Source organism: Equus przewalskii, chromosome 7, assembly GCF_037783145.1.
Source record: "Equus przewalskii isolate Varuska chromosome 7, EquPr2, whole genome shotgun sequence".
Taxonomy (NCBI): domain Eukaryota; kingdom Metazoa; phylum Chordata; class Mammalia; order Perissodactyla; family Equidae; genus Equus; species Equus przewalskii.
Window position 1 is genome coordinate 57660022 of NC_091837.1, and position 27592 is coordinate 57687613.

Below are 27592 nucleotides of genomic sequence, written 5' to 3' on the forward strand. Positions count from 1 at the left end.
CCAGAGAAATAAGCCTAGCATTTAGAGGCTACTTTTTACCCAGAGGCATCTGCTGAATCCAGAAGGTGTATCCTAAGAAACTAAATAGTGCTTTAGACTTCCCTTTGGTTCTAGGGTGTAAAAACTGGAGCCCAGAGGCCGGCCCTGTGGCCTAGTGGTTAAAGTTCTGCGCATTCCGCTCTGGCAGACCAGGTCTACAGGTTCAGATCTCAGGTGCAGACCTACTCCACTCATCAGCCATGTTGTGGTGGTGACCCACATACAAAATAGAGGAAGACTGGGACAGATGTTAGCTCAGGGCTAATCTTCCTCAAGCAAAAAAAAAGAAAGAGCAAGGTTGGCCCCAGATGTTAGCTCGAGGTGAATCTTCCTCACCAAAAAAAAACCAAACTGGAGTCCAGAGCCTACTGTGTGTGTGTGTGTGTGTTTAATAGTAGAATCTGATAGCCCCTTCATGCGTGCTTTAAGGTTAGCTCCTAGAAGTAATGATGAAACTGAAGTAGATCAGCTCTTACAGGGACTGAAGCCCAACATCAGACCATCTCAATGCATGAAACTGAATTAAGGTGATTAGGGTTATGAGTGCTTCAGAGCTCCCCTAGAAGCAAATGTAAATCCTCTCTGAAGGAAGATCTTAGGCCTCAAATTTTTTTTAATGGTGTTTCATACACACTCTCTGGCTTGCAGTCAAAAAAGAGCAGACACATGAGGAAACAAGAAACATGAAAAAACCCCGAAAATGATAGACAATGGAAATAGACCAAAAAGGATTCCAGATAATGGTGTTATCAGACACAGACTTTAAAATGATTGTACATAATATTAGTGTGTTCGGGGAAATTAAAAACAAGATTGAGAATTTCAGCAGAGAACTGAACCTATTAGACAGTAACCAAATGGAAATTCTAGAACTGGAGAAGTACAATAATAAAAATTAAAAACACAAAGGATGGGTTTAATAGCAGATTAGATATAGCTGAAGAGAGAATTAGTGAATTGAATTATAGATCAGAAGTAAATATCCAGAATGAAGCATAGAGAGTTAGAAGGATGGAAAATAAAAGATCATAAGAGATACAGGAGATACAATGAACGTCTAAAACTATCAGCAAAATTGTAGTCACAAATTGAGAAAGAAAATAGAGCAGTAGCAATATTCGAAAGTATAATGGCTGAGAATTTTCCAAAACCAATGAAAGTCATTAAGGCACAGAATCAGTAAGTCTGATGAACCTTGAGCAGGATACCTGCCACATCATACCTGGGCATATCATAATAAAACCATTGCAAACCAAAGCTAGAGGGAAAAAAAAACAAACCAAAGGGAGAAAAAAGATAAAGATTACTTTCAAAGATACAATAGGAAGTCTGAAAGTTGACTTCTCGCGCGCGCGAGAGAGAAAGCCAAAAGATAATGGAATGATATCTTTTAAAAGCTGAGAGATAACTATGAGCCTAAAATTCTATACCCAGCAAAAATGTCCTTCAAAAATAAAAAATGTTAAGATAAAAACTGAGGTAATTCGTTACCCACACTAAAAAATACTAATGGGTATTCTCTAGGCAGAAAGAAAATGATCAAATAGTAGAAATGAAGGAAGAGCAATAGAAATGGTAAATATTTAGATCAATTAATGTCAACTATGTAAAACAACAGTAATATCTTATGGGATATAAAATATCTATAAAATTAAGACACAGAACAAAGCATTTTCTTTGGGTGGGGGGATGGAGTTAGACACTTGGAAGCTTTTTTTGTGTTGCTAAGAAGTGGGTAAAAATACCAGTTAGTGTTAGACTTTAATAAATCAAGGATGGATGTTGCAGTCTTTAAGGTAAACACCAGAAGAAAGTGAACATTAATAGAGTGGGGAAAGTGAAAATGAAAAAAAAATCCAAACTAAGGAAGGAAAGGAGAGAAAAAGACAAATATTTCTGTTTATGTAAGATGGTAGATTTAAACTGAAATATATCAATAATTATATTAAATGGATTAAAGGTTTTGCTTAAAAGACAAAGATTGCTAGATTGGATAAGAAAAAAAATGTACTGTTATGAGATGCAGACAGAAAAAAATAAGGATATAGGAATATTTAGGGTAAAAGAATAGAACAAAAGAACCAGTGATGGCCTAGCTGTTAAAGTTCAGCACACTCTGCTTCTGGCAGTCTGGGTTTGGTTCCTGGGTGCAGAACCACACCACTTGTCTGTCAGCAGCCATGCTGTGGTGGTGGCTTACAAAGAAGAACCAGAAGAACTTATAATTATACACAACTATGTACTGGGGCTTTGTGGGGAGCAGGGAGGAAAAAAGGAGGAAGACTGGCAATAGATGTTAGCTTAGGACGAATTTTCCCCTGCAAAAAAAAAAAAAAAAGAAAAAAATCCAAGAATTAAACAAAATATACCTGACCTATTTTACTTTCAGGTAAGGACTTCAAGGTAAAAAGCATATTTGAAAATCATCATTTAAATTTACTACATCAACAGAAAAAAGGAGATAAGTTATGTGATGATTTCAGTAGATACAGAGAAGGGATTTGATAAAATTTTGCCACTGGTCATGATAACAACTCTTAGCAAATCAGGACCAGAAAAGAACTTATTTAATCTGGTAAAAAGTATCTACAAAAGAACAAAACAAACTCTATATTTAATAATTTTGAAAGCTTTCCCTTTGAGATCTGGAACACGATCCAGATGCCTATTATCACTACTTCTATTCACTGTCATACTGGACGTCTTAGCCAGAGTAAGGAGGCAAGAAAAAGAAATAATATTATATGGATTGGAAAGGAAGAATTAAAACTTATTTGCAGTTGATGTGATTGTGTATAATGAAAATCCAAAAGAATTACAGATAAAGGTTTAGAATCAATAAAGTTTAGCAAGGTTTATGGTTTTAAGTTAAATATTTCTAAGAAAGATCAATTATATTTCTGTATTTTGGTTTTCTTAAAAAAGTTAGAAAATAAAAATTTTTTAAATATCACTTAAAATGCAATCAGAAAATATCAAATATAAGAAACCCTCTTCAAAGAAAATTCTAAAACAGTGAGAGATGTTAAAGACCTAAATAAATAGAGAATGGGTAGACAGCTCAAAATTATAAAAATGTTGGTTCCCTCCAAATTGATTTATAGATTTAATGCATTCACCACCAGCTGTGTTTGTGTGTGTGTATGTGTGTATAATTTGACAAATTGATTCTCAAATGTAACTGGAAATGCAAAGACCTAGCACAGCCAGGCATTCTTGTAGAAGAATAAGGTTGGAGGATTTGTAGAGACAGTTACCAAGATTTCGTAGAAAACTATAGTAATTAAAATAGTGTGAGATTGTTGCAAGAATAGACAAACAGATCAGTGAAACAAAATAGAGAGTTGGTAACCAGTCCCGTACTACTTGAGCACTTGGTTTAGGACAAAAGTGGCACTGCACAGCAGTAGGAGAAGGATGATCTACAGGAGCAGGTAAACAGTACTGGGTCAACCTGACAGAATTAAGGACAAAACTGAAACTGACCTGTAACTCACACCACCTAGAAAAATCAGTTTCATGTGTATTACAGATATAAATAATGAAGACAAAGCAATAAAGCTTCTAGAAGATCACATCGAAGAATGTTTTTATGATCTTTGGGTAGGAAAAAATTTCTTAAACAGGACACACAAAGCACCCAAAAATGAAGGAAAAGTTTGATAAATGGGACTCCATTAAAGACTTTCTGTTCATTAGAAAAAATAGTGAAAAGAAAAATATGTTGAAAAGGCAAGTCACAGAAGAGAAGATATTTATGACACTCATAACCAGCAAAGTGCTCAGATCCAGAATTTATAAAGAACCCCTACATATCAGTAAGAAAAAGATGGACTATCCAATAGAAAAATGGGTGAGAGACTGGAACTTGACTTCACAGAAGAGATTACCCAGTGACCAACAGACATACGACAAGATGCTCAACCTCGTTAGTACTCAGAGAAACAAAACCTCAATGAAATACCACTTCATACACTCTTGGTGAGTGTGTAAATTGGAATACCCACATTGAAAAACATGTCATTGTTTACTAAAATTTACTAGAATATTAAGATACTTCATGACCCAGCAGAGCCATCACTAGATATATCTGACAGAAATGTATGCACATGTGCTTCGGGAGACAAGGACAAAAATGTTTATAGCAGTGCTATTTGTATTGGCTCCAAACTGAAAACAATCTAAATGTCTATAAACAGTAGAATGTGGTATAGTCATACAATGGAATACTTTGTAGCAATGAAAGTGAGCAAAAGCTACATGCCACAATATGGATGAATCTCACTATTATACTGAGCAAAAGAGTCGCACAAGAGTGTATACAGAATAATGCTGTTTCTGGGAAGGTCAAAAATAGGCAAAACAACACTATGATGTCAAGTGTTAGGATAGTGGGTCACCTTTGGGGAGGGAAGAAAAGGTAATGGGAGCAAGAGGGACTTGTGAGGTGCTGGCAGTGTTCTATTTCTTCACTTGAGTTGTGGTTACATGAGTGTTTGCTGTGTGATAACTCATTCGCTCTAAATTTATGTTTCGTGCAGTCTGTTATCCTTTAAATAAAATCAACTTGAAAAATGAGTGGGAGAAACAAAGTGGGAGGGGTAGCAATGGAGATAGCAAGTGTACCAGTACTTTTGAGGTGTTTTTGGAAAAAGGAGAGAAATGGGGACGTTAGCTGGGGAGATCATGCAGTCAAGGGAGACGTTTTCTTTTTCGTTTGTGAGATGGCATGTAGTGCGGTATTTTTTTATGTTGATGGGAATAATCCCAATGGGGAGAAATTTGAGAGGAAGGTATTATAGCAGGAGCTTTGAACTTGAGTAGGTGAGAAGGAATGAAGGTGGCTTCAGACAGGGGACAGGGATAATTCGGGCATCGTGTAGCAGGAAAAAGGCACACCATTTATGATCACAAATGCCTACAGGATGGTAAATGCATTGATGGGAGTATGGAAATTTTCATTTGATGGCTTTTATTTTTTTCGGTGAAATTGGAAACAAAGTTAACACCTGTGAGTGAGGAGGGTGAGAAAGGTATTGGAAATCACTGGAGATGTGAAACAGTTTGAAGGAGTTGACTAGGAAATGTAGTATGAATATTGGATAGTGCTGAGAGCTTTTTGGGTTTGTGGTTGTAAATTGAAAGTGAGACTATTCAGCCCATTCATATGTTTTCTTTAGCCCTATTCAGCAGTTTAAGTGCAGATGCAAAGTCAGCAGAAAGTTGGATTTAGCTGGGATTGGGGTATCGCCAGGCAAGTGAGATAGAAGAGGGAGATATAAGGCAATGATTATAATAAAGAGCTGTGGATCTGAGCAGAGTAGAGGCAGTAGAAAACCTGAAGAGGGTAACAGAAAGTAAAAAGATAGAGGAGTCTGGATTGGAGGTCCCAGTGAAGGAAACTAAAGATCTGGGATTTTCGGAGTAACTGAGTTGAAAATAATCCAGGATGATGGAGTGGTTGGGGAATAGTGGCCAGAGACTGGGATGCTTAAAATGGAGATTATCAGTATTGACATGGCCTAGGGATATAGCATGAAAGTAAGTGGGTGAGAATGGAGGAGAGTTTCATTGAAGGAGAGGAGAGCAGAGCAAACATCTGAGAGGCCAGGTATTGAAAAATTGACTATGTGGAAACCGAAATCACCAAGAACATGATGTCAAGACTAGTGATGGAATTGATAGGGAAGGTGGTAGATACTGTAACAAAGGTGGGCTGGCAACTTCTGATAGCACTGTCTTTAAAGAACCTGAGGCTTCTTAGAGAAGAGGGAGAAACAATAGTTTTGAATCAGCAATGAGGAACATGGAAGATATTTATCCCTATATCCAGACTCTGTGGTATGCGGGATGTGGAAGAAAAGTCAGCTGCTTCTTGAAAGACCACTCAGTAAGTGGTATTCTTGGCAATAGTTTAATTAGTATAGAAGATAAAGGGAATATTCAGATAAGGGATGGTGAATATAGGGGATTTTACTGACAACAATATGATGAATTCTGGAGAGCACAGTGGAAAGGTAAAGAGGTCAGGAGCCTTAGTCAAATCGAAATTAGAATTTGGGTGATTCACAATGACCTGGAAGGCTTGAGTTTTTTGTTACTTGTTCATATCACTATTTTTAGTACCTTATGATTTTAAAACATTTTCACCAGATCTATAATTATATATCTATCCTCATTTCTAATATTGATTGTTACTTTTCTCTTTTTCCTTAAACAGTCTTGCCTAGTGGTTTGCAATTTTTAATTTTTTAAAGAGAAGTAGCTTTTCCTTTTGTTTATTTAGTTGTTTTTTAAAAATTTGTCTATGTAATTATCTTTTCTTCTATTTTGTTTAATCTATTGTCTTCTTTAAACACTTACCCTATTAATTTGAAAATATTCTTTTTCTAATAAATTCATTATAAACTCTAAATTTGCATCTCTGAATCACTTCAGTGCGTCCTGCTAGTTTTATGTGTAGTACTTTCATCCTTGTTCATTTGTAAGTAGTTTGTAATTTTCATTTGATTTCTCTTTAATCCAGGCGGACTTAGAAGTACGTTTAAAAATTTCTATGTACATTTCTTTTTGCCTTTTGAATATCTCGTTTTTTTAATTATTGATTTATAGATTAATTTCATCATGGTCAGAGAACATGATCTATATATGAACATGATCTACCCGAAATGTGTTGAAACCTGCTTTTTGACCTAGAAAACCTTCAGCTTTTTAAAAATGTTTCCTCTGCAGTCAAAAATAAAATTGTTTGCCTGTTACTTCTGTTTTTTTTTTTCTGTTTTAGTGAGCATGCTCTATTAGATTCTTATTAAGTTGGATTTTTTTTAAAAAACTCCCACTCTGACTGTGGATTTGACAGTTTCTCCAACTTATTCTGTTTATTTTTCAAGGCTGCATCATTGGATGTATTTAAGACAATTCATAGTTTTGTTTTGTTTTTTAACCCAGTGTTCACTATATCTTTATTAACTTTTTTTCCCCGCTGCTTTTGGTATTGCTACACCACTTTTAGTCTGGTTAACATTTTCCTGGTATGTCTATTATTTTTTTTTTCTATTTCTTTACTTTCAGCCATCTGTATGATTTTGTTTTAGGTGTATCTCTACTAAGTGGCTGGATGTTTAAATTTTTAATTCACTCTAAGAGTCTTTCTTTTCAATAGGTGAGTTTAATGCATGTACATTTATTGTATCTGTTGATATATTTGGACTTACTTCTTTTAGGGTGAAATCATGTGAAATTGATATTCAACCATTTTTGACCTATGAAAATGACAGTTTCATTTAGTTCAACCTAATAAATCTTGTTTGCTGTTTACCATCTTATTTTTTTTCCTCCTTTCCTGCTTTGCTAATTGACACAGTTTCAGTTGATAAAATTTTTAGTATCCGGGGCTTGCCCCGTGGCCGAGTGGTTAAGTTCGCGCGCTCCGCTGCAGGCGGCCCAGTGTTTCTCGTCGGTTCGAATCCTGGGCGCGGACATAGCACTGCTCATCAGACCACGCTGAGGCAGCGTCCCACATGCCACAACTAGAGGAACCCACAACGAAGAATACACAACTATGTACCGGGGGGCTTTGGGGAGAAAAAGGAAAAAATAAAATCTTTAAAAAAAAAAAAAGTCAACAACAACAACAAAAAAAAACAAAACAAACAAACAAAAAAAATTTTTAGTATCCATGTTTTTCTCTAGCTTGGTTTGGAAGCTGTACATTTTATTTTTATTCCTGTAGTAGTAGGACCTGGGCACGTTGTAATTGTCTGTCAAGGTGTGGATTTATCTATCTACATGCTCAGTGCACAGAGTGTACTTTTGATCTGAGCATTCATATTATTCTTCAATTCTAGGACGTTTCTAGGTATAATCTCAGATTTTGCTGTTTCACCATTTCCTTTAATCTATTCTTCTGGAACTACTTGTATGTATGTACTAGAGCTTCTCAATCTATACTCTTATTTTTTCTCCCTTTGTCCCTTTTTGAATTGTATCTAGATGAATTTCTCATTCATATCTTGCTAGTGGCAAAATTCATATCTGGCTCTGCCGTTTACTGGTAGTGTGGCTTTGGACAAGTTACTTGGCCTTTCTATACCTCAGGATCCTTGTCTGTACAATAGGAATAACTAGGATTGTTGTGAGGACTTGTAGTGTTTTGAATAGTTCCTGGCACCAAGGATATAGAGAGGGCCTCTGTTCAGGGAGTGAGCTCTGGGTCCCGGTGCCATTCTCAGGAGAAGCTGACTACAAGCATGCTTTTCCATCCCCACTCTTTTTTTACTAGGCATTGTCTGGGTTCTGAAGTGTATACACAGTGAAATATCAGATTAATATTTAACTATCCCAACACTAAGCTGGACAAAGCTGGCCAGCAGGTGCTTTTCAGACCAGTTCCCAGAGGTGGAAGATAAGTAGTGTGGGACAGCCCCCTAGAGTTCAGCTTTTTCACTCCTTTTTCTGAATCTGGAAAAGTCTTGCTTCTTCTAAGTCATGGGCTTAACTGGTGGTATAGCTGGCAGCGTCCAGATCATCCTTTGCCTGCCAAGAACCTCCACTGCCTTGTAGGGTCTCCAAGGGCACATTTCCTAGAGGAAAGTATGACATTGTTTCGGTGTCAAGAAGACTTAAATAGAACTAACAAAGAATAACTTTTGTAATGTATGATCTTAGGGAAGAAGGTTTAAGACAAATTTCAGGTCACCTAACATGGCAATTCTGTCTTATATAATTAGTTGCTTAAAAAGTACTAATACCATGTATTGAGTGCTTAATATTGTACCAGGCACTGTACGAGTTATATTTAAGCAGTTGAGCAAAATAATGTGCCCAATTTACAGATGGGGATAACTTGGATGTAGGGAGATTAAATGATTTGTGCAAAGTATGGTTAATAAGTGACCCAAGTGAAATTTGTCAATGACAAAACATGTAATCTTAATCATTGTGCTCTGCCATCACTTTTATGGTTGGATCTTCATTGATCTTGTCTGAATGAGAGTATATGGAGGAGAAATTTTGTAACGTTGCCAAACACTGCTGGGCAGGTAGCCACACATCTTAAGAAGTATTGAATTGTCATTGGGAAGTGGTTATGACAGGCTAAATTTAGTGGGTGACAAAGAATGCTTTGAAAATCATAGCTCAAAGAGACATGGAGAAGAGGATTAGATTATATGTGCATATTCACCTTGATTTGGAATCAAGCTACTTCATTTCTCTAAGCATCAGTTTTCTCATCTGTAAAATTGGGAGAATAATACCTCTGTCTTAGGTTGTTGTAAGGATAAAATGGGATAATGCATATAAAGCTCCTAGTGCCGTTTCAGGCTCTGAGAGGATTCGGATAAGTAGGGTGAGACTTTAACAGTTGAAAAATAATAGAAATAGTTATCCAGGGACTTCTGTTGTTCTGCATTCCTGAATTGTTAAGTATATGTGTGGATTGTTTCTCTGGTAAGCCCAGTCTCACTGAGATGAACACTATCCTAAGCAAATTCAGTAATCTCTTTATTTCCAAAATAGTGCTGAATCACTCAGCCAGGCACTCAAGCTAACTCTCAGATCACATAGTGAATTTCATGCATTACAGTTTATTCAGTAATCCTTTCACTCACTTATGTATAACAGTGTTTATTATGTAGGCCATCTTTTAATTAGTGTTATACATAGGGACATAGATGAAACCACTTGTGTTTACACTCACTGTTTAAACACCAGGGATCTTCAGTCAACTCCAGCTCCACTCCAGTATATAATTCAGTCCCACAAAAAGCATCAGCCCAGTATGGTAGTGATGGTGTAGTTTGAAAAACCTGCCCATCTCCCCTCATCCTTTCTCAGTCTGTGCTCTCTGCCAAAGCAATGGAGTAAACTAAGGAAGAGAAAAACATGGGCTATAGAAGACAGGAGATCCAATGTGCAAAAGATAAGAGAATCCCCAGGGGGCAATAGTGAAAGGAGAGCCTCAGATGACAGTGGTGCAGGCATGGAGGCAACCAGCCCAGAAAATTCCAAGAGAGATTTCTTTAAGAAGATTTCACTGATATTATAGCTGGTGCTTTTGAATATCTTAAGAGACTACACAATTTTTAGAGAGTCTGAGTTTCAATTAGTAACAAATACATAAAAAACTAAGGAAAAGGAAAAAAATAACCAGGGTGAAATAGAGGGAAATGTTTTACAGAAAAGGAAAAGTATTCATAATATACAAATTGGCGTTGAAGAGCATTTTACATAGTCCTGATATGAACATTAAATAATGATATAACCAAACTTATAACCACAGTGGAAGACTGAGGGACTAGCAAGTGTACGTGTCACGATGGGGATAGGAGTGAAATACACCCTCATTTTATCAAGTCAGTGTGTAATATCTAGAACTAGAAAAAAATCAAATAAAAAATGCAAATACAGTTTTTAGAATTATGAAGGTAAATACTGAGAGAAACAAGTAAAAGAATTGAACTTGGTTTGCTTTATGGGAAGGGAGAAGTGGCAGAGAGGTGAGGGAACAGTTTTTTTGTTACGAGCTTTGGTCAGTTGTTTATGCTTTAAGCTGTGTACATGTCCTTTGATCAAGATAAAAGCTAAATAAAGTTGCTCAGGTAATTTTGATCTCTACACACAACCCACCTCCCAGGAGACTCACTCCTCCGATCTAGTGCTTCTCAAACTCAAACTTGCTAGGGCAGGAGAAGAGGAAGAAAGGAAAAAAAGCAGAGGTAGTTACTGTTGCTATCTGACCTTTGGGTCACTCCTTTCTAGTTCCTCAGACCAGAAAGAGAGACCTTCTCTTGCGGTTCTTTCTTTGGGCATCTAGTTCACACTTCCAATTTTGGGGCTGCCTTTGAGTGCATGCTGGCTATTGCCAGAACGGGAGAAAATGGAAAACTCACCACTGGTTCAGTGGAACTTCGAATTCTGGTCTCCCCCCACTTGACCTGCTACCATTTACATTTCAGAGTCCCCTCCCATAGCTGCTCCATGCATTCTGTCCGAGATTCATAGTTCCACTCACTAGGAGAGACAGAGTGGAGTGCACTTACTCCATCTTTCCTGGAACCAGAAAATACACCCATTTAAAGTGTACAATTCAATGATTTTCAATAAATTTGCAGAGTTACACAAGCATCATCACTTTTCGAAAATTTCCATCACCCAAAAAGATCTCTGGTATATATTTGTAGTCACTCTTCGTTCTCACTCTCAGCCCCAGGATTAGATTATCACTAAAACTCTTACCTGTATAGATTTGCCTTTTCTGGACAATTTATATAAATGGAATTATAAGTATGTAGTCTTTTGTGTTTGGGTCCTTTCACTGAGAATGTCTCTGGGATTCATCCTATTATAGTATGTATTCTTTGTTACTTTTTTATTGCCCAGTGTTATTCAGTTGTATGGATATACCACATTTATTTCTCTGTCACCAGTTGATAAACATTTGTGTTGTTTCTATTTTCTGGCCATTATGAATAATGTTGCTAAGAATATTTATGTACAAGTGTTTGTTTGGACATATGTTGTCAGTTTTCTTGGGTGGATTCCTACTTGCTGTGTCGTATGGTAACTCTGTGTTTAACCATTAAAGAGACTGTCAAACTGTTTTCCAAAGTGGCTGCGCCATTTACAATCCCACCAGCAATGTATGAGGGTTCTAGTTTCTCCACACCCTCATCAACTCTTCTTTTTGACTGTCTTTTTATTATAGCCATTCTACTGGGTGTGAAGTGGTATCTCATTGTGATTTTAATTTGCATTTCTCTACTGACTAATGATACTGGGCATCTTTTCATGTACTTATTGGCCATTCTTATATTTTTGATGAAATGTCTCTTCAGATCTTTTCCCCACTTTTAATTGGATTATTTGTCTTCCTTTTATGAGTTGTAAGGGTTCTTTTTATATACTGGATACAAATCCTTTATCAGATATATGATATCCAAATATTTCTGGTTTGTCTTTTCATTTCCTTAATGATACCTTTTGAAGCACAAAAATTTTAAGTTTGATGAAGTCAGATATATCAGTTGTTTCTCTTATGAATTGTGCGTTTAGTGTCATATCATACTTAATGGTACAAGAGTGAAAGCTTTCCCCGTAAGATCAGGAACAAGGAAAAGATGTCTGCTCTCTACTTCTATTCAACATTGTATTTGAAGGCAGTCCAAAACCTGAAAGTATGTACTGAGTGCAGAAAGAGCCCCAAGAGAAGCCCTTTCCTTCTGGTCTGAGGAATGAGAAAGGCGTCTCTTAAGAGCTAAAGAATGGAGGAAACCCCTTGCTTTTTCCTCTCTTTTTTTAACCTGCTTTTTTCCCTTCTCTACTATCCCAGCCCCTGGACAGTATTGCCAGGGCAGCACAGCCAAGGGAGCAGTGGTCAGGCAAGCAACTCTCCTGAGGAAGGGGAGTCTTCTCTCTAACCAGAGGGTGTCTGGTCTCCAGAACATGGGTAGAATCCTGTTTGCTTTTCTTTTTCTGTCTCCTGCTGTTTGGCCCAGAACACAGACACAGTCACAGGAAGTGTGCAGCAGAGTGAGAAAGCTAAAGCCTCAGTTTTCTACCTGTGTTAGAACACTCAGCGTAAAAGATGTCAGTTTTCTCCTAATAGATGTCTAGATTTAATGCAATTCCATTCAAAATCCCAGCAATGGATTTAAAAATTTATTTGGAAAGGCAGAGGAAATAGGATGGCTAAAATAATTTTGAAAAAGAAGAATAAAGTTGGAGGAAATACAGTACCCAATTTAAAGACTTACTATAAAGCTAGAGTAATCAAGATAGTGTGGTGTTGGCAAAAAGACAGATACATTGATTAGTGGAAGAGAGTAGAATGTTGAGAAATAGAGCCGTATTTGGCTATTTGATTTTTTGACAAAGGTGCAAAAGCCATTTACTAGAGAAAAGATGTCAACAAATGGCGTTGCATACATCTGTATGTAAAAACATGAATCTCGACCTAAGTCTCATGTGTTGTATGAAAATTAACTCAAAATGGATCATAGATCTAAATCTAAAACCTAAAATTTATAACTTTTAGGGAAAATATTCAGCACCCTGGCATTAGGCAGAGAGTATTTAGACATGACACCAAAGGATGATTTCATAAAAGAAAAAAGTTGTAAATTGAACTTCATCAAATTTTAAAACTTTCACTTTACTAAAAACACTGTTAAGAGAATGAAATGACAAGCTGCAGACTAGAAGAAAGTATTTGCAAACTGTACTTCCAACAAAGGATTGTATCTAGACTATATAAAGAACTCTCAAACATACAACCCAATTTTAAAAAATTGAATGCAATAAAATGTTATCAACAAACTTGATACTTCACCCAAGATGCTATATGGATGGCAGATGAGCATGTGAAAAGACATTACCTATTGGGGAAATGCCAATTAAAGCCATAATGAGATACCACTCTTTGCCTATTTAAATGGCTGAAATAAAAAATGCTGGCAGTAACAAGTGCTGACAAAGATGCAGGACAGTCAAAACTCTGGTACATTTCTGGTGGGAATGCAAAATAATACAGTCCCTCTGGAAAACATTTTAGCAGTTTAAAAGTTACACTTAGAAAGTTACACTTACCATGTAAGCCAGCAAGCCCATTCCTGGATATTTACCCTAGACAAATGAAAACATATTCATATAAAAATCTATACATGAATGTTTACAGCAACCCTGTTCATGATGGGTGAAAACTGGAAACAACAGGTGAATGAATAAACAAACTGTGATATATCAGAATGGAATGCTATTCAGCAATAAAAAATAAACTTCTGATGCATACAACTTGAATGAATCTCAGAGACATTATGCTGAGTGAAAGAAACCAGTCTCAAAGATTACACATATTAATTCCATTTATATGACATTTGTGAAAAGACAAAACTGTACTAATAGATGTTGCTTGCTAGGGGTTAGATGTAGGGGGAGAGTGTGACTCTACAAGGATAGCACAAGGCAGTTCTTTGAGGAGATGGAACTATTCTGTTTCCTGATTCTGGTGGTGGTAATATGAATCTATACATGTGTTAAAACTCATAGAACTTACTACTCCCTCCCACCCCTCAAAAAAAGATCATTAAAAAAAAATGACACAATGCCACATGTTGGTGAGTATGTGGTACAGTGGAACTCTAACACACTGCTGGTGGGTGTAAATTATTACACCCTCTTTGGAAAACCATTTCACAGTATCTATTAAAGCTGAGCCTATATTGACCCTAATGGCCAACAATACGGAAATGCATACATGTAAGTCACCAAAAGACATGTACATGAGTGATTATCACAGCACTGTTCATAGCCCAGGCTGGAAAGTACCCTGATGTCTATCAGTAGTTGAATAGAAAATAAATTAGGATATATATTCATATAATGGAATACTGTGCAGCAATAAAAATAGACTATTGCACATAACAAGTATGATACACAAACATAATGTTGATTGAAAGAATTCAGACACAAAAGAATGTACCCTATATTAGTAGTTCTCAAAGTGTGGTCCTGGGACTTCTGGGGGTCCTTGAGATCTGTTCAAGGAGTCTGCAAGATTAGCCCCCTCCATAAGGCTGGAGTTCAGACCTCATTGGAAAAGGTCTCACTGCATCTCACTAGATAGTGGAGAAGTTTGCTGGTTCCCCCCCGGGCAGATCTGGCACACAGTACTCTCCAGAGTAGGCAGGCCTAACAAGCTGGAAATAGACTTTCAAGTGCCTTTGGGCAGAAAGTCAGAACCAGAACTGGCAAACAGGAACCAACCTTCTTGGGTACAGGTAGGTAAAACTGGGAAACCAACTGCTCGAGTGGCTGGGAGACTCACTGAGAATCTGCCTGTGGAGGTGCTACTGAAACTCAATGGAGATGAATGCTTCTGGGCATTCTGGGCATCCACCACACACTTCACTAGCAGCCATGCAGTAAGAAGGAGAAGAGAACAAATGGAAGCACACTGGAACCAGGAAGGGAAGTTTCTTCCTTGTGCAGTGTCCCTCCAGCACCCTCTACTGACAAAGCTTGTGTAGGCATCTTGCCCCTGCAAAGGAGAAATGCTTAGAGGAGCTAGTTACGTTATCACAGAGCAGGCAATGAAGGGTGTATGTGGAGCTAAGAGGCAGTAAATCCATAATGGGCCCACTGTATGACAGTGATGAATCATCTCTCTGATAGCTAATGTAGTATGTGTTTGTGGATTCTTGTGTTTAAAAATTTCTGTTTTAGTTTATAATATGATAAACATCAATAGCTATAATCCACATAAAAGCATTTTGGGATCATCAATTTTTAAACATGTAAAGAGGTTATGAGTCAAAAAGTTTGAGAACCACTGCTCTATATTATTCCTTTTAAATAAAGTTCAAAAGAAGAGGCAAAACTCATCTGTAACATTAGAGGTCCAACTGTTACCTTGGTAAGAAGCACAAAGGAGGCCTCTGGGTTGTTGGTAACAGTCATTTCTTCTTCTGAGTGCTGACTACTTGATGCATTTACTTTGTGGAAATTCATTCAACTGTATACTTATGGTTTGTCAGCTTTTTTGGTATGTATATTATATTTCATCAATAAAAATTTGACTCTTCTTTTCCCTCTCTTTCTAGCCCTATACCCCGTTGTTAAACCTGTATGTAACTTTTTTTTTTAAGTATCACGAACTTATACTGGCTAATTTTCATTCCTGAAGATGAAAGACTCAATTGGGACAGAGTGAAAAAAGCTTCTTCATAACACTGCCTGTGGCCTTCCTACTCATCCTCAGCTCTGTGTCCCCCACCTGTGGAGGGATCCCCCACTCCACCTCCACGAGGATGGGTGCTCCCTCCATGGGAAAAGCTTAGCTAGAATGGTGAAAGGATCTTTGGTTCTTCTGAAGTGCTTTATGGCTTTCCCAGGTAGAGGAGGCTGTGTGTGTTTGCCTGTTCTGAGATCAGTTATGATGATTTTTCTATTTTGCTTTGAGAGAATATTTGTGAATTTGTTGTATTCTCTGAATGATTACATTTAACTGTTTGATTTGGGAAATTATTTTTCTTTTTGACAGGAACCTTACATTTGCTTTGCTTTCTGATTCTTCTGTCCTATTTTGAATGATTTCCATTTTAGTCTTATTTCTAGTGTGCTTATAGTCTTACTTCCTTTCCATACTATTTCAGAATTTAATTCTTTAACATATCATCCAAGAAATAAATCCGTCTTATCACTTTTCTGCAGAACTTGCCATCTCAGATTTTTCTCTGTTCTTCCTGTCTGCCTCCTAGCCATGCACATGGCTAACAATACTGTTTATACACTGTGCATTTGGCTTGATCATCTTCTCTGTCTTACTTGATTTTGTTCTTTTTGTTGTTTTGGTAAGCTAGCAGCTTTATAGTCACTTTGGCTGTTTTCTGTTTCCCAATTCTCCTATAATAGTAAGTAGGATTAATTTGGGAAAAGAGGTCATATATGACTTAATACAATTTGGTTAAATAGTAATAGAATCTCCTTTTTTGAACCCCCTTTACCCATACACAGGACATTCCTGACTTCAAAGTCCTGTTCCAGTAGCCTGTGAGTCAAGCATTCAGGATGCATTTTCCCATAATAACATGGGTGCCTTGGCTTACTCACTTATGATGTACCTGAAGTATGGTACTAATGATACATATATATAAAATCTAGATACCATTTATCATATAACAGAGTTTTTATGGGAAACTATTTTCAGAAGTATTATTTGGAATGCTAAGGACACATTATCCTTCCCATAGCTTACACAACTCGTCTTTTGAGCCTCACCTCTGTAGCCCCGTCTTGGAGGGAGGGAGTTGTACACAGGGTGGCAGGCTGCGTGGTGGCCTTCTAGTGGATCTAGGGTCAAGAGGGGAGTGGACTGTGATGTGAAAATGAGGCTATGGGTTTTTTGGGTCAGTGGATAGCTAGTAAGGTTACTGGTAATAGGAGATGGAGACCACAGTGTGAAACGGAGTCTTGGGAATGGTAAAGAAGATGGGAGGGGCTGAAATGGGATTTAATGAAGAAGGACAGTGGAAGCTATTTATGTCTCCTTTTCTCCTTAGTGGAGGGACCAGTGCTGATGGGCCCCCTACAGTGATCTCTCCTTCAGTTTCTCCTTCTTTCAACCCCTTTACCTTGTCATCTTTTTTCCCTTCCACTTTCCTTTTCCTCCAGCTGCTAACCAGCATCCCTAGGGTGGTACTTTCAGTAAGTAAGGTTGTTGTGGCTGCTTCAGAAGAGGGGTTTTGTTGGTATTTTCCTCGTTTCTTCACCTGTCTTCCCTTTCTCCACTCCTATTGACAGGTAATAACTGATGAAATTGGAGAGACCACAGGTTTGAGGAACTTACTAGAGAGAAGGGAAAAAAGGTGAAAATAGAAAACTAGAGCAACAGTTACAATTAGGGGACACCTGAGAAAGAGTTATATGTATACACTCTTTAGGAGTACATGTGTTCTAAAACATATCCCTTATGTCCGGTTACTTACTGCCACTATACTCTAGTAGGCTATTTGGTAGTTTCATCTAGCTAACTAGATTAAAAGAGGACACCATGTTGCCTAATGAAAGTGCTAGAAACATACAATCAATATGTTGATTTCTGTGTGTATGTATTTTGGGCGTATTTTGTCTTTCTGCTGGTTGCATTTCTAGACATAGTCTTTGCTAAACAAGATGCACGTTGATAGTTCAGTTTGGAGGAGGCAGCACCAAGAGTTTGGTCAGCAGAGCATGGACTGTGGGGTCCTCAGTCAGGCACTGCTGCTCCCTCACTGTGTCTGTCCTCACTTTCTCATCTGTGAAATGTGGCTCCAAGGAACTCAAAATTATTAGGAATCTTAAGTGGCTAGTACACAGTAGATACTCATTAAATATTAGTTCTTTTCCTTGGTGGAAGCTATGTTTTGTTTACATCATTAAACCACGTCGACTCTGGTGGTTCTAGTTTTTTTGTCTAATTGGGTTCTTTGATATACAGTCAGTTTGGTTTTGATGATATAGCCTTAGTACATTCTCCATTGAAATTAGTCAACAGAAAACATGCATCAGGAAGAGGTACCTAATTTTAAGAATGCAATTTACGTCTTTAAAAGAATTTTAACTTAAGCATAACTTTAAATAGGACCTCGTTATTAAAGATGTAACATTAATCAAAACTTAAATAAATGAAAAGTTACCAAGAGTCTCACCACTAAAGCAAACTGTTTATTGTTCTGTTGCCCCTTCTAGTTCGGGGTCACTGATTATGCTGTCTTAACAGTCACTTTTTATAAAGGCATTTGCTTTGTCTCTAGGTGTAAAACAAAGGTGTATCCAGATAACCTTCCTACAACAAGTGTGGTGATTGTTTTCCACAATGAGGCTTGGAGCACACTTCTGCGAACTGTCCATAGTGTCATTAATCGCTCACCAAGACACATGCTAGAAGAAATTGTTCTAGTAGATGATGCCAGTGAAAGAGGTAAATTTTAAATTTTAATGCCAATAATAGCTATGCCTTTTGTTATTAATCGTTAAAAAACTAGTTGCTATCATTTTTAGCCTAATAATTTTATAAAAACTTCTAATTTATCCTAAAAATATTTATGGCCTTTGGACTCATTCACATATGCAAAAAATTATACCCTGTGAAACTTAAAATAATATTAGTTTAATTAGCATTTAATTTGTGTCACATCTTAATCTTGTTTTAAAAAGAAATAATGCTATATAATATAAACGTTTATGCAGAACAGGGAAAAAACCCACATAATTTTGTTATGATTTTCTCTGTGGGAAGCTGTAGCCCTGAGTCACTGAGGAGAGTCTGTATCCTTCTTAGAGCCACGAAGGGAGAAATTTAGTTCGGTATACAGTGGGAAGTATCTCTGACAGCAAAATGGAGCCCTGCTGGGTGAGTCTTAGTTCTCCAGAGTCATCTTAGGTTTTCCCATTTTCTCCATTTCTAAGTTCAAGAATGATCTATAGCTAGGTGCCTGAAAGGATGAGGAAGGAGTTTAAGAAAAAGTGTTTTATAATAGAACTCTGATCTCATAATAAATCTCTATGTGAATGTTGCCCAAATAGTCTTCCAGGAACCTCAGAATTTTTCACAGGCTTAGAATCTGTCAAACTGTTTCATGAAGCATTGTTTTAGGAGAGGTATATTAATTAAAAGTACCTTGGGCCAACATTATTTATTCTGAATTCTTCTTGGAGATTTCACACCACGAGGTAGCACAGAAAAGGCTCCATTTAGTCCATCAGTATAAAAACCTGTTAAACTCAGAGATACCAGGCTTTTTCTTACAGCACATCTATTTAGGAGCATTGGTGTCTGTGTTCCCCTCAATATTCCTATGCTCACATGAGAAAAATTTGGAGGAAACTACAGAAAATGGCTCTTTCTTCCATCCTTCCTTGACCAGCCTTAAACTTCATGACCCATCATTTCAACCTCTTTTGCTAGTATCCTTTTCTTGCCTAATCTCTCATTGCATCTCCTGATACTTTAGTCAAGTCTTAGACCTTCTCCTTCCTGTGCCTACACTAAATATGTACATTTAACCGTGATTAAGTTTAATCACTTCATATCTTAATTACTGGGAGTAATTTGCGTGTCAGTAACAATTTAAATCTCATTACGTTGCCAGATAGTAGAGGTACAAATGAAGAATAAGACATAGTCCTACCTTCTCAAGTACCTTAAAGTGTACCTCCTTAATCTAATTAAGGAGACAGCTTACAATCACAAACCATTTAAATAGTATAATAATGTAATTAATGTCAAAATGAATGAGAGTTATAAATTAAGAATACCACACTTAAATAATTACTGTTGACAATAGAAGTATAAGTCTCATGTGGATAATTGTTTGCTAGGCGTTAATTAATCCCTCTTTAAGAAAATTAACTAAAGTTCATTTGAGCAGCAATTTATACAAACATCTATCCTGCAAGTGACTTGCGTTTGGTTTACTTATATGTTGACATTTGCTAAATTAAATATTCCTCAAGGAGAGATATTTTTCTTCAGATGAAATGAATTGTTTTTCCATTTCCTCCTTTGGTTTCTCTATTATTCTGTTGAGTGCCTCAGAAGGCTGTGTGGAATAGTAAGTTTTTGTAGGATGTGGTCTGATCAGAAAGACACGTGTGCCCACAACTTTAAAGTGACAAAGAAAGTCATATGTACAGTTATCTTTTTCCCTTCCTCCTGTGGGCCCTTCTTAATCATCCCAACCTGTATAAATCTGTAAGAGAAGGCGTGTGGGCAGATGTCTGCTTCGCCCCACTTGGGGCTCTTAGTCACTAAGAAGGGTCCCCAAGTTGCCATCCCAGAGCCCCTGATCAGGGGTCTGGTTCTCCTTTATCTTCTTGCCTAGAAAAGCTCAGGTGTCTAGGGCACCATTTCTGATATTTGGGAACTGCTAGGCATTGTGTTTTTGTGGTTATAATTGTAGTCTTGCTATCTAGATATAATTTTCTTTGGCTCTCTTGTTTACATGGTAACTGTTGGGTGCAGGAACCAGAGCAAGCTCTTTATTTTTGTATAACTCTGTCTGCTTTTTCCTCTTCATGAGACACATCCAAGGCACCATCATTTATCACCTAGACTGATCCAACAGACAGACTAGTCTGACTAGTCTCCCCACGTATACTCTCACCCCTTCCCATCTGCTCATCAAGCTGCACGCAGAGTGAGTTTTTAAACATGTAAATCTGATGATGTCACTTCTCTGATTAAAACCTTTCCTCTAAGGCTTGCATGACCTGGCCTCTGCCTGCATCTCTAGTCATATCTTGAACCATTCCCTGCCCACTCCATCCATACAGTTCAGCTCAAATGTTTACTCAGAATCAAGTTGTCTTTAGAGAGGTCTTCCTTGACCTCTCAAGACCAGGTCATGGCCCTCTGAACACATCTTGGAACACTCTACTCCTCCACAGCTCTCATCAGTTTTACCTATTTACTTATCTGTTTAATGACTATCTCCCTCCCACCCGCATTAGACCCTACTCTTCATCAGGGCTGTTTGCTCACCATAGTCTCCTCAGTGCCCACAGTGCCTCTTGTATAGTAAACAGTCCAGAATTAACTTAGTGAATGAATGAAAGAATAATCTACCAGTCAGTTAATCTTTACTTTTACTTTTTGTCTGTGCAGACTTCCTAATTAGGTTGTGTAGCATTTCTAGTCTGCTCATGGCCTCTGGATACCTGATTTCACAGTTAACCTGCTGAGTTGTCAGTAGCTCCATTTATTAAAGAAGTATGAAGTAGGTGCTATAATTATCCCTATTTTATTGATGAGGAAAATGAGGCTTAGTGTGAACCAAGGGCTTGACCTCTTAACTGCTGTATATATCACGTCTGTCATAACTTTACTGTTACAGGGTATGTAATGAAGACAGAGTCTGGATGAATCCCTGGGTCATGTCAGACGTTATGTAATCGTCATTCAGAAGGTTATCTTAAGACTTAGAACATATAATATTGAAAGAACATATAATATTAAAAGACTTAGAACTTATAATATTCCTAATCTGAGTTTACTATTGTTTTTCTCATTTTACACAAAAGGAAATGGAAGTTCTTATTTAGTAGGAATTAGGAGTCAGATTTATCAGACTCTAAATTCCTTGCTCTTTCTGCTGCTCTTTAGAGTTCTGGCTAAGATTTCTCAGATGTTGCTGTGAGCAGTGAAATTTTCCCTGACACTCACACTCCCTGATGGAGAGTTGCCTAGGGATCCATTTATAGGCTAATAGCTGTAAAGATATTCTAATAAACAAGATTTTCCCTTTTTAAATGACATAGTACCTTCTAACCATAATCACTTAACTCGTCATGCCTTCACTTTATAAATGAGCCTTGGATAAATAATTCCCAATCACCCACCTAGCCGAGTCCATAATTCTCTATCAACTGTTAGGAAGACACCTATTTCTTAGCCTTCTTGCATGAAAGCCACAAAGATGTAAAAGATGCCAAGAAAGATTTGTGGAACAGCAACTTTTTTTGAGCTACCAGATTAGAGGATCATGCATTTTTCATTTTATTTTTAAATAGGGGAGAGCATTATAACTTTCAAAGATGTGGAATTCAAGAATTAGATTGCTTTGATTCTTAAGAAGCACTTTGTCTGTTTTTGGGAAAAATTACTGGGAGACACATTGTTTATGACATACTCAACCTTGACTGGTCTAAGGAACTAGAATATATCTCACACCCTACCACGTGAGATTCTATCAAACTCTGGACATAAGGTAATTTAAATTTGTGTCAGATCCAGTGGTTCCACAGTCCTAAATTATTTTGTCTAGTTCCCTTCTAGGATTCCTGCTATGGATGAAAAGATGGCCTTTGAAGTCAGGCAGACCTGGATTTGAATCTTGGATCTACCCCTTAACAAACTGTGTCACCTTGATCAATTTATTTAATATTCTGAGCCTTAGATTTTTGTGTCTAAAATAGTAATAACAATCTCATAGGGTACTTGTGAGGATTAAATGATATAAAATATGTAAAGAGTCTAGCATTATGCTAAATGGCCACAAAACAATAGCTACTATGTTGCTTTTCTCCAGGATTAGCATTACCCTCACCTTTTTACTCAGAATCAAGTTATATCTTTCTGACCCTAAGATAGAGTTCACAAAATCACAGTGGTGATCAGGTAGGAGTTTTACTCCAGATATTTTTCAGATATAAAAATTTTTTAGCCCTGGGGCTGGCCCCATGGCCGAGTGGTTAAGTTCGCACGCTTCGCTGCAGGCGGCCCAGTGTTTCGTTAGTTTGAATCCTGGGCGCGGACATGGCACTGCTCGTCAGACCACGCTGGGGCAGCGTCCCACATGCCACAACTAGAAGAACCCACAACGAAGAATACACAACTGTGTACCGGGGGGCTTTGGGGTGAAAAAGGAAAAAATTTAAAAATCTTTAAAAAAAAAAAAATTTTTTTAGCCCAAATATATTAGGAAATATAATAGCAGAAATAAACATGCTTGGTGTTCTGGTGTAGTGGGACACGTAGGCCTTTCTCTTTCACAGTTTTCATATCCCTGATTATTTCATTATTGAGTCATCCCGGTCTTACCAGTTCAAACAGGCAAGAACCATTTCATTCCTATTTGTCTTTTCCTCTCCACCATGTAGAAAGCCCTTTGGATTCCCACGTTTAGTATTTAAAGCATCCCTTACTGCATACACCCTGATCTCTGTAGGACCTTCCCATTACTAGAGTCCTATGGGGCAAAGCTAGTCATAGGAGTCCCAGTAGTTCCATGGCAAGTTTTTCCTTCCATTTGAATTCCCCATATACCCACTTACTCTCTCCTTTTCTCTTTTCCCTTTTCTTCTTCAATTGCCCGCCCTTCTCAAAACCTTTTTCTACTTAGACCTACTTGTCTGTTAAGGATCTCTATTTGGTCTTGCAGCTGTAGTCTAATATTTCTCTTTGGAGCTTGACCTCATTCCCTGCCTCCTGATAGAAGAACTACATAGTCAAAGACTGTGGTGATCAATACGACAATTAGTTTGTGCTTTTGAAGAAATCCCACAATTTTCTGAACAGTAACAGCTATTGCGTGTTCTGTTCCTTCACTCTATTGTGGTCTGGATTTAATGCTCTTGAATTTCTTTCTTTCTCTTCCTGATCTTTAAACCTGATTAGAAAAAGCAGTATTGAGGCTGACAGAGAATTGCTTAGAGAAATGTGGTAACATGCCTATCTTTGATTGAACCTGAGCCCAAAGGCTCTCTCCTCATTCCTCATTTAATAAGGTAGAGGCAGCCCTAGTACATTCTCTCAGGAAATAAAAAGGCTTCCTGTAGCAAAATGGTTTTGTGAGTCAGGGAACCTCGTGAAAATGCTCAGTAAATATGTGTTAAGTGAATATTGCAAGTCAAAATTGATTTATATCTGGATAGTGCCAGATCACAGTTTTTTCATATTATTTTTTGTTTGTTTTGTGTTGTTAATTTTTCAGACTTTTTGAAAAGACCTCTAGAGAGTTATGTGAAAAAATTAAAAGTACCAGTTCATGTAATTCGAATGGAACAACGTTCTGGATTGATCAGAGCTAGATTAAAAGGAGCTGCTGTGTCAAAAGGCCAAGTGATCACCTTCTTGGATGCTCACTGTGAGTGTACGGTGGGATGGCTGGAGCCTCTCTTAGCCAGGATCAAACATGACAGGTACTTTTCTGGAGTCTATAAATTTGTTTTCAGTGTATTTGTCCTAAACTATATGGTTAGTTGCAAAATTCTGTATTTTTAAATAAACATAAAAATTATTTCCTCTGAAGTTTCCTTTAAAATACTCACGAAAAGCACTCTAAACTAAATATGAAGAAGACCACATTCTGAAGTCTGGAAGGAATGTTTGCAAACTCTCGTTATTGAGGATGGATTGGGAGGTGTGTTGTTAGGATGTACACTATATGCTCTGTTCACTAACGAGGAGCAGAGCAAATGAACAATGAACTCAGGGAAAATAGGGTAAAACCCTTTATTTGTCCCCACTCTCTAAGGCTAACACTGGGGCAGGCAGGTCATCTCATCTCTGTCTACGTCCTCACTGGGACTAGAGCTCTCGGCTTATAGCACAGTATGAAGTACAAGTGGATGGGGAGATACACATTGCATCAGGAAATGCTTAATTGTTTATGGAAAAACACTATAATCTTAGATAATACAGGAAGAGCATTAGGAGCAGTGCATGCCCGTGGTGGTAGTCTTTCATCATGCACATTATTCAAAGAATTACCTACTGCTGGGCTCTGGTTTAGTTCTTGGATATCAGGCGAGAACCTAACTTTAGTCAGTTAGACCTATATTAGTTGAATTTCTGCTTGTCATTGAAATCTGAGCTGGAGGCTGTCTGTGTCAGCTTAACATTGAGGTTTAGATTTTAGCAGGGTAAACTTTTACTAGTCAAGTGGAGTATAGTGGGAGCTAAAGTCACTGTATCTATTTCTGTTATCAAATGCTGGGCCTACATCTCTCCCTTTTCAGAGATGAATAAATAGGAACAACCAGCACTGAGGCAATGAGAAGATAACAGCAGCTTTAGGAAGGAGAACATTGCCTGAAGAAGGAATAGAGTATTTCTGTAAACTTTCTGTAGGTAGTAGATGACTGATTCAGGGAATATTTGCTTGCATAAAGACAACACATAACTCTTATGAACCAGGAGCCTGAACTCATGGAGACAAAGCAGTGTGAGGTGATGACAGACATATAAAAGGGGAATAGACTGAAATGACAACCACAACAACTTCCAGTTTAGGCTGCGTATCCTGAATAACTTTTCCAACTGAAAAAACTAAAATGCTAGATAAAATACAAAACACATTTTTAATTGCATCACTGAATTGGCATCATAGTAAGAAATTTTGCGATCTCAAAATGAAGTGAGAACAAGTGAGCAGTCCAAACACAAAAGCTACTAGCTTTCACTTGTAGGGTTTCTACTGAACTTAGGGGACACTGAGCTTTTGCCTTGATGGACAAACAGATGGGAGGATAGGAAATAAGCCCTAGGCCCTGCCTAAGGTTGGAAGATGAATAACAAGCACCTGTATAAAGCTAGGATCTTGACATCTGTACCTCAGTGTAAGTGAGAATGAGAAATAAATCCCACTACACCAAAGAAAACTTGCCTTTTCAAGTTTCAAGGCCCTTGGAATGGGGTTGAGGAGGGGAAACAAATCTCCCCTAACAATTTATAAACAGAATGTAGAAAAAGAGGGAAGAAACTGGAATTTCTTTATGAGACTACTATAACCTTGATAGGAAAACCAGAAAAGAAGTATGTGGAAAATTACTCAAATCCATTAATGAATGCTAACAAAAATCTCACAATACCAACAAACAGTCCAAGCGGGAGGGGAAACAAAATTTCATTTATATATATATATGTAATACATATACTATAACGTATCATGACTAATTTGTTTAGTTCAGTATTACAAAGCCAATCACATAATACACCCCATTATCATATTTCTGAAAGTATATTAAAACCCTATCATTAAAAGTCTGATCACTTCAGTAGATAGAGAAAAGTGTTGGGGGCCGGCCCAGTGGTGCAGCAGTTAAGTTCGCACATTCCACTTCGGCGGCCGGGGATTTGCCAGTTTGGATTCCTGGTGTGGACATGGCACCACTTGGCAAGCCATGCTGTGATAGGCATCCCACATACAAAGTAACGGCAGATGGGCACGGATGTTAGCTCAGGGCCAGTCTTCCTCAGCAAAAAGAGGAGGATGGGCAGCAGTTAGCTCAGGGCTAATCTTCCTCCAAAAAAAAAGAAAGAAAAGAAAAGTGTTCTTTTATGATTGAAATGAGCATCCATTTATGATTAAAAATACTTAGCGAACTGTTATAGAATGGAGATTTACTAATCTGAGAAAGGATAGCTAAATAAAATCCTTAGCAAGCAAAATCATATTAATGGAGAAATTTTGAAAGTATTTTTTAAAAGATATAAAGCAAGATAAGAATGCCCTGAATTACTACTGTTACTCAGTATTATTAGAAGCCTTTAGGTTTTGCAGTAATACAAGAAATAAAGCATATAAGGATTGGCAAGAAAAAAAACAAGTGCTGTCAACTGCAGATGTGTTTTTTAATGAAGAAAAATAATATATACAAAAAAACAGTAGAAATAATAGGAATTTAGCAATGTTGCCAAACATAAGATCACTATAGAAAAGTCAGTTGCCAGCTAGACTGTTGGTGGTGAACACGATGTAGTCTATACAGAAGCTGAAATATAATAATGTACCCCTGAAATTTACACAGTGTTGTAAACCAGTATGACCCCAATAAAATAAAAGGAAAAAAAAGTCAGTTGCCTTCTCCACACCAGCAAGGAATAGTTAGAAGATATAAAGTAAAAAGAAAAAAAGAAATTATACCATTTATAACAACAATGGAAATCATAGACTGTAATTAGGAGTATGTTTAATAAAAGATGTATGAAATAGGAAACTGTTGAAATTCACTGGAAAATAATCTAAGTGGAGAGAAGGATAATGTTCATGTCAATATAAAAATAGCAATTCTCCCCACATTGATCTTAAATTCAATGCATTTCCAACTGAAATCTCAACAGAATTTTCTTCAAGAAACTGACTGTTTCTAACATTTATATGGAAATGCATATTTAAAAAAAAACAGCCAAAATACTCCTGAAGGAGAAGAGTCAGGTACAACTGGGCTTGCACTCCCAGATATCGAGACTTACTTTACAACTATATTAATTGTGGCAGTGACCTATTTATGCAGAAATTCACAAATAGACTAGTAAAACAGAGTAGTGTCTGGAAACTACCCCATGTTTATATGGAAACTTGATTTATGAACAGAGCAGGCACTGATAAATATGGCAGAGGAAAAAAGGACCATTAGATAGTGCTGGAACAATTGGTTATCCACAAGGCAAAGAAGTGAAGTTAGATACTTACTGCATATCATACCTAAAACCAGTTCCATGAGGATTAAAGACATATGTGAAAAGCAAAAATATAATTCTTTTTGAAGACAATATAGGAGAATATCTTTATGA

At 37.3% G+C, this 27592-nt stretch overlaps 1 protein-coding gene across 3 annotated transcripts in view; it reads left to right on the forward strand.

Moving 5' to 3' along the window:
* The window catches only part of GALNT1 (polypeptide N-acetylgalactosaminyltransferase 1), a 135521-nt gene that overhangs the window by 78093 nt on the left and 29836 nt on the right, over positions 1-27592 (forward strand). For all 3 annotated transcript variants that reach the window (XM_070629907.1, XM_070629905.1, XM_070629906.1), the window contains 2 exons: positions 18330-18496; positions 24009-24216. In XM_070629907.1, coding sequence (XP_070486008.1) covers positions 18330-18496; positions 24009-24216 — 375 coding nt within the window. The remainder of the gene's footprint in view (positions 1-18329; positions 18497-24008; positions 24217-27592) is intronic.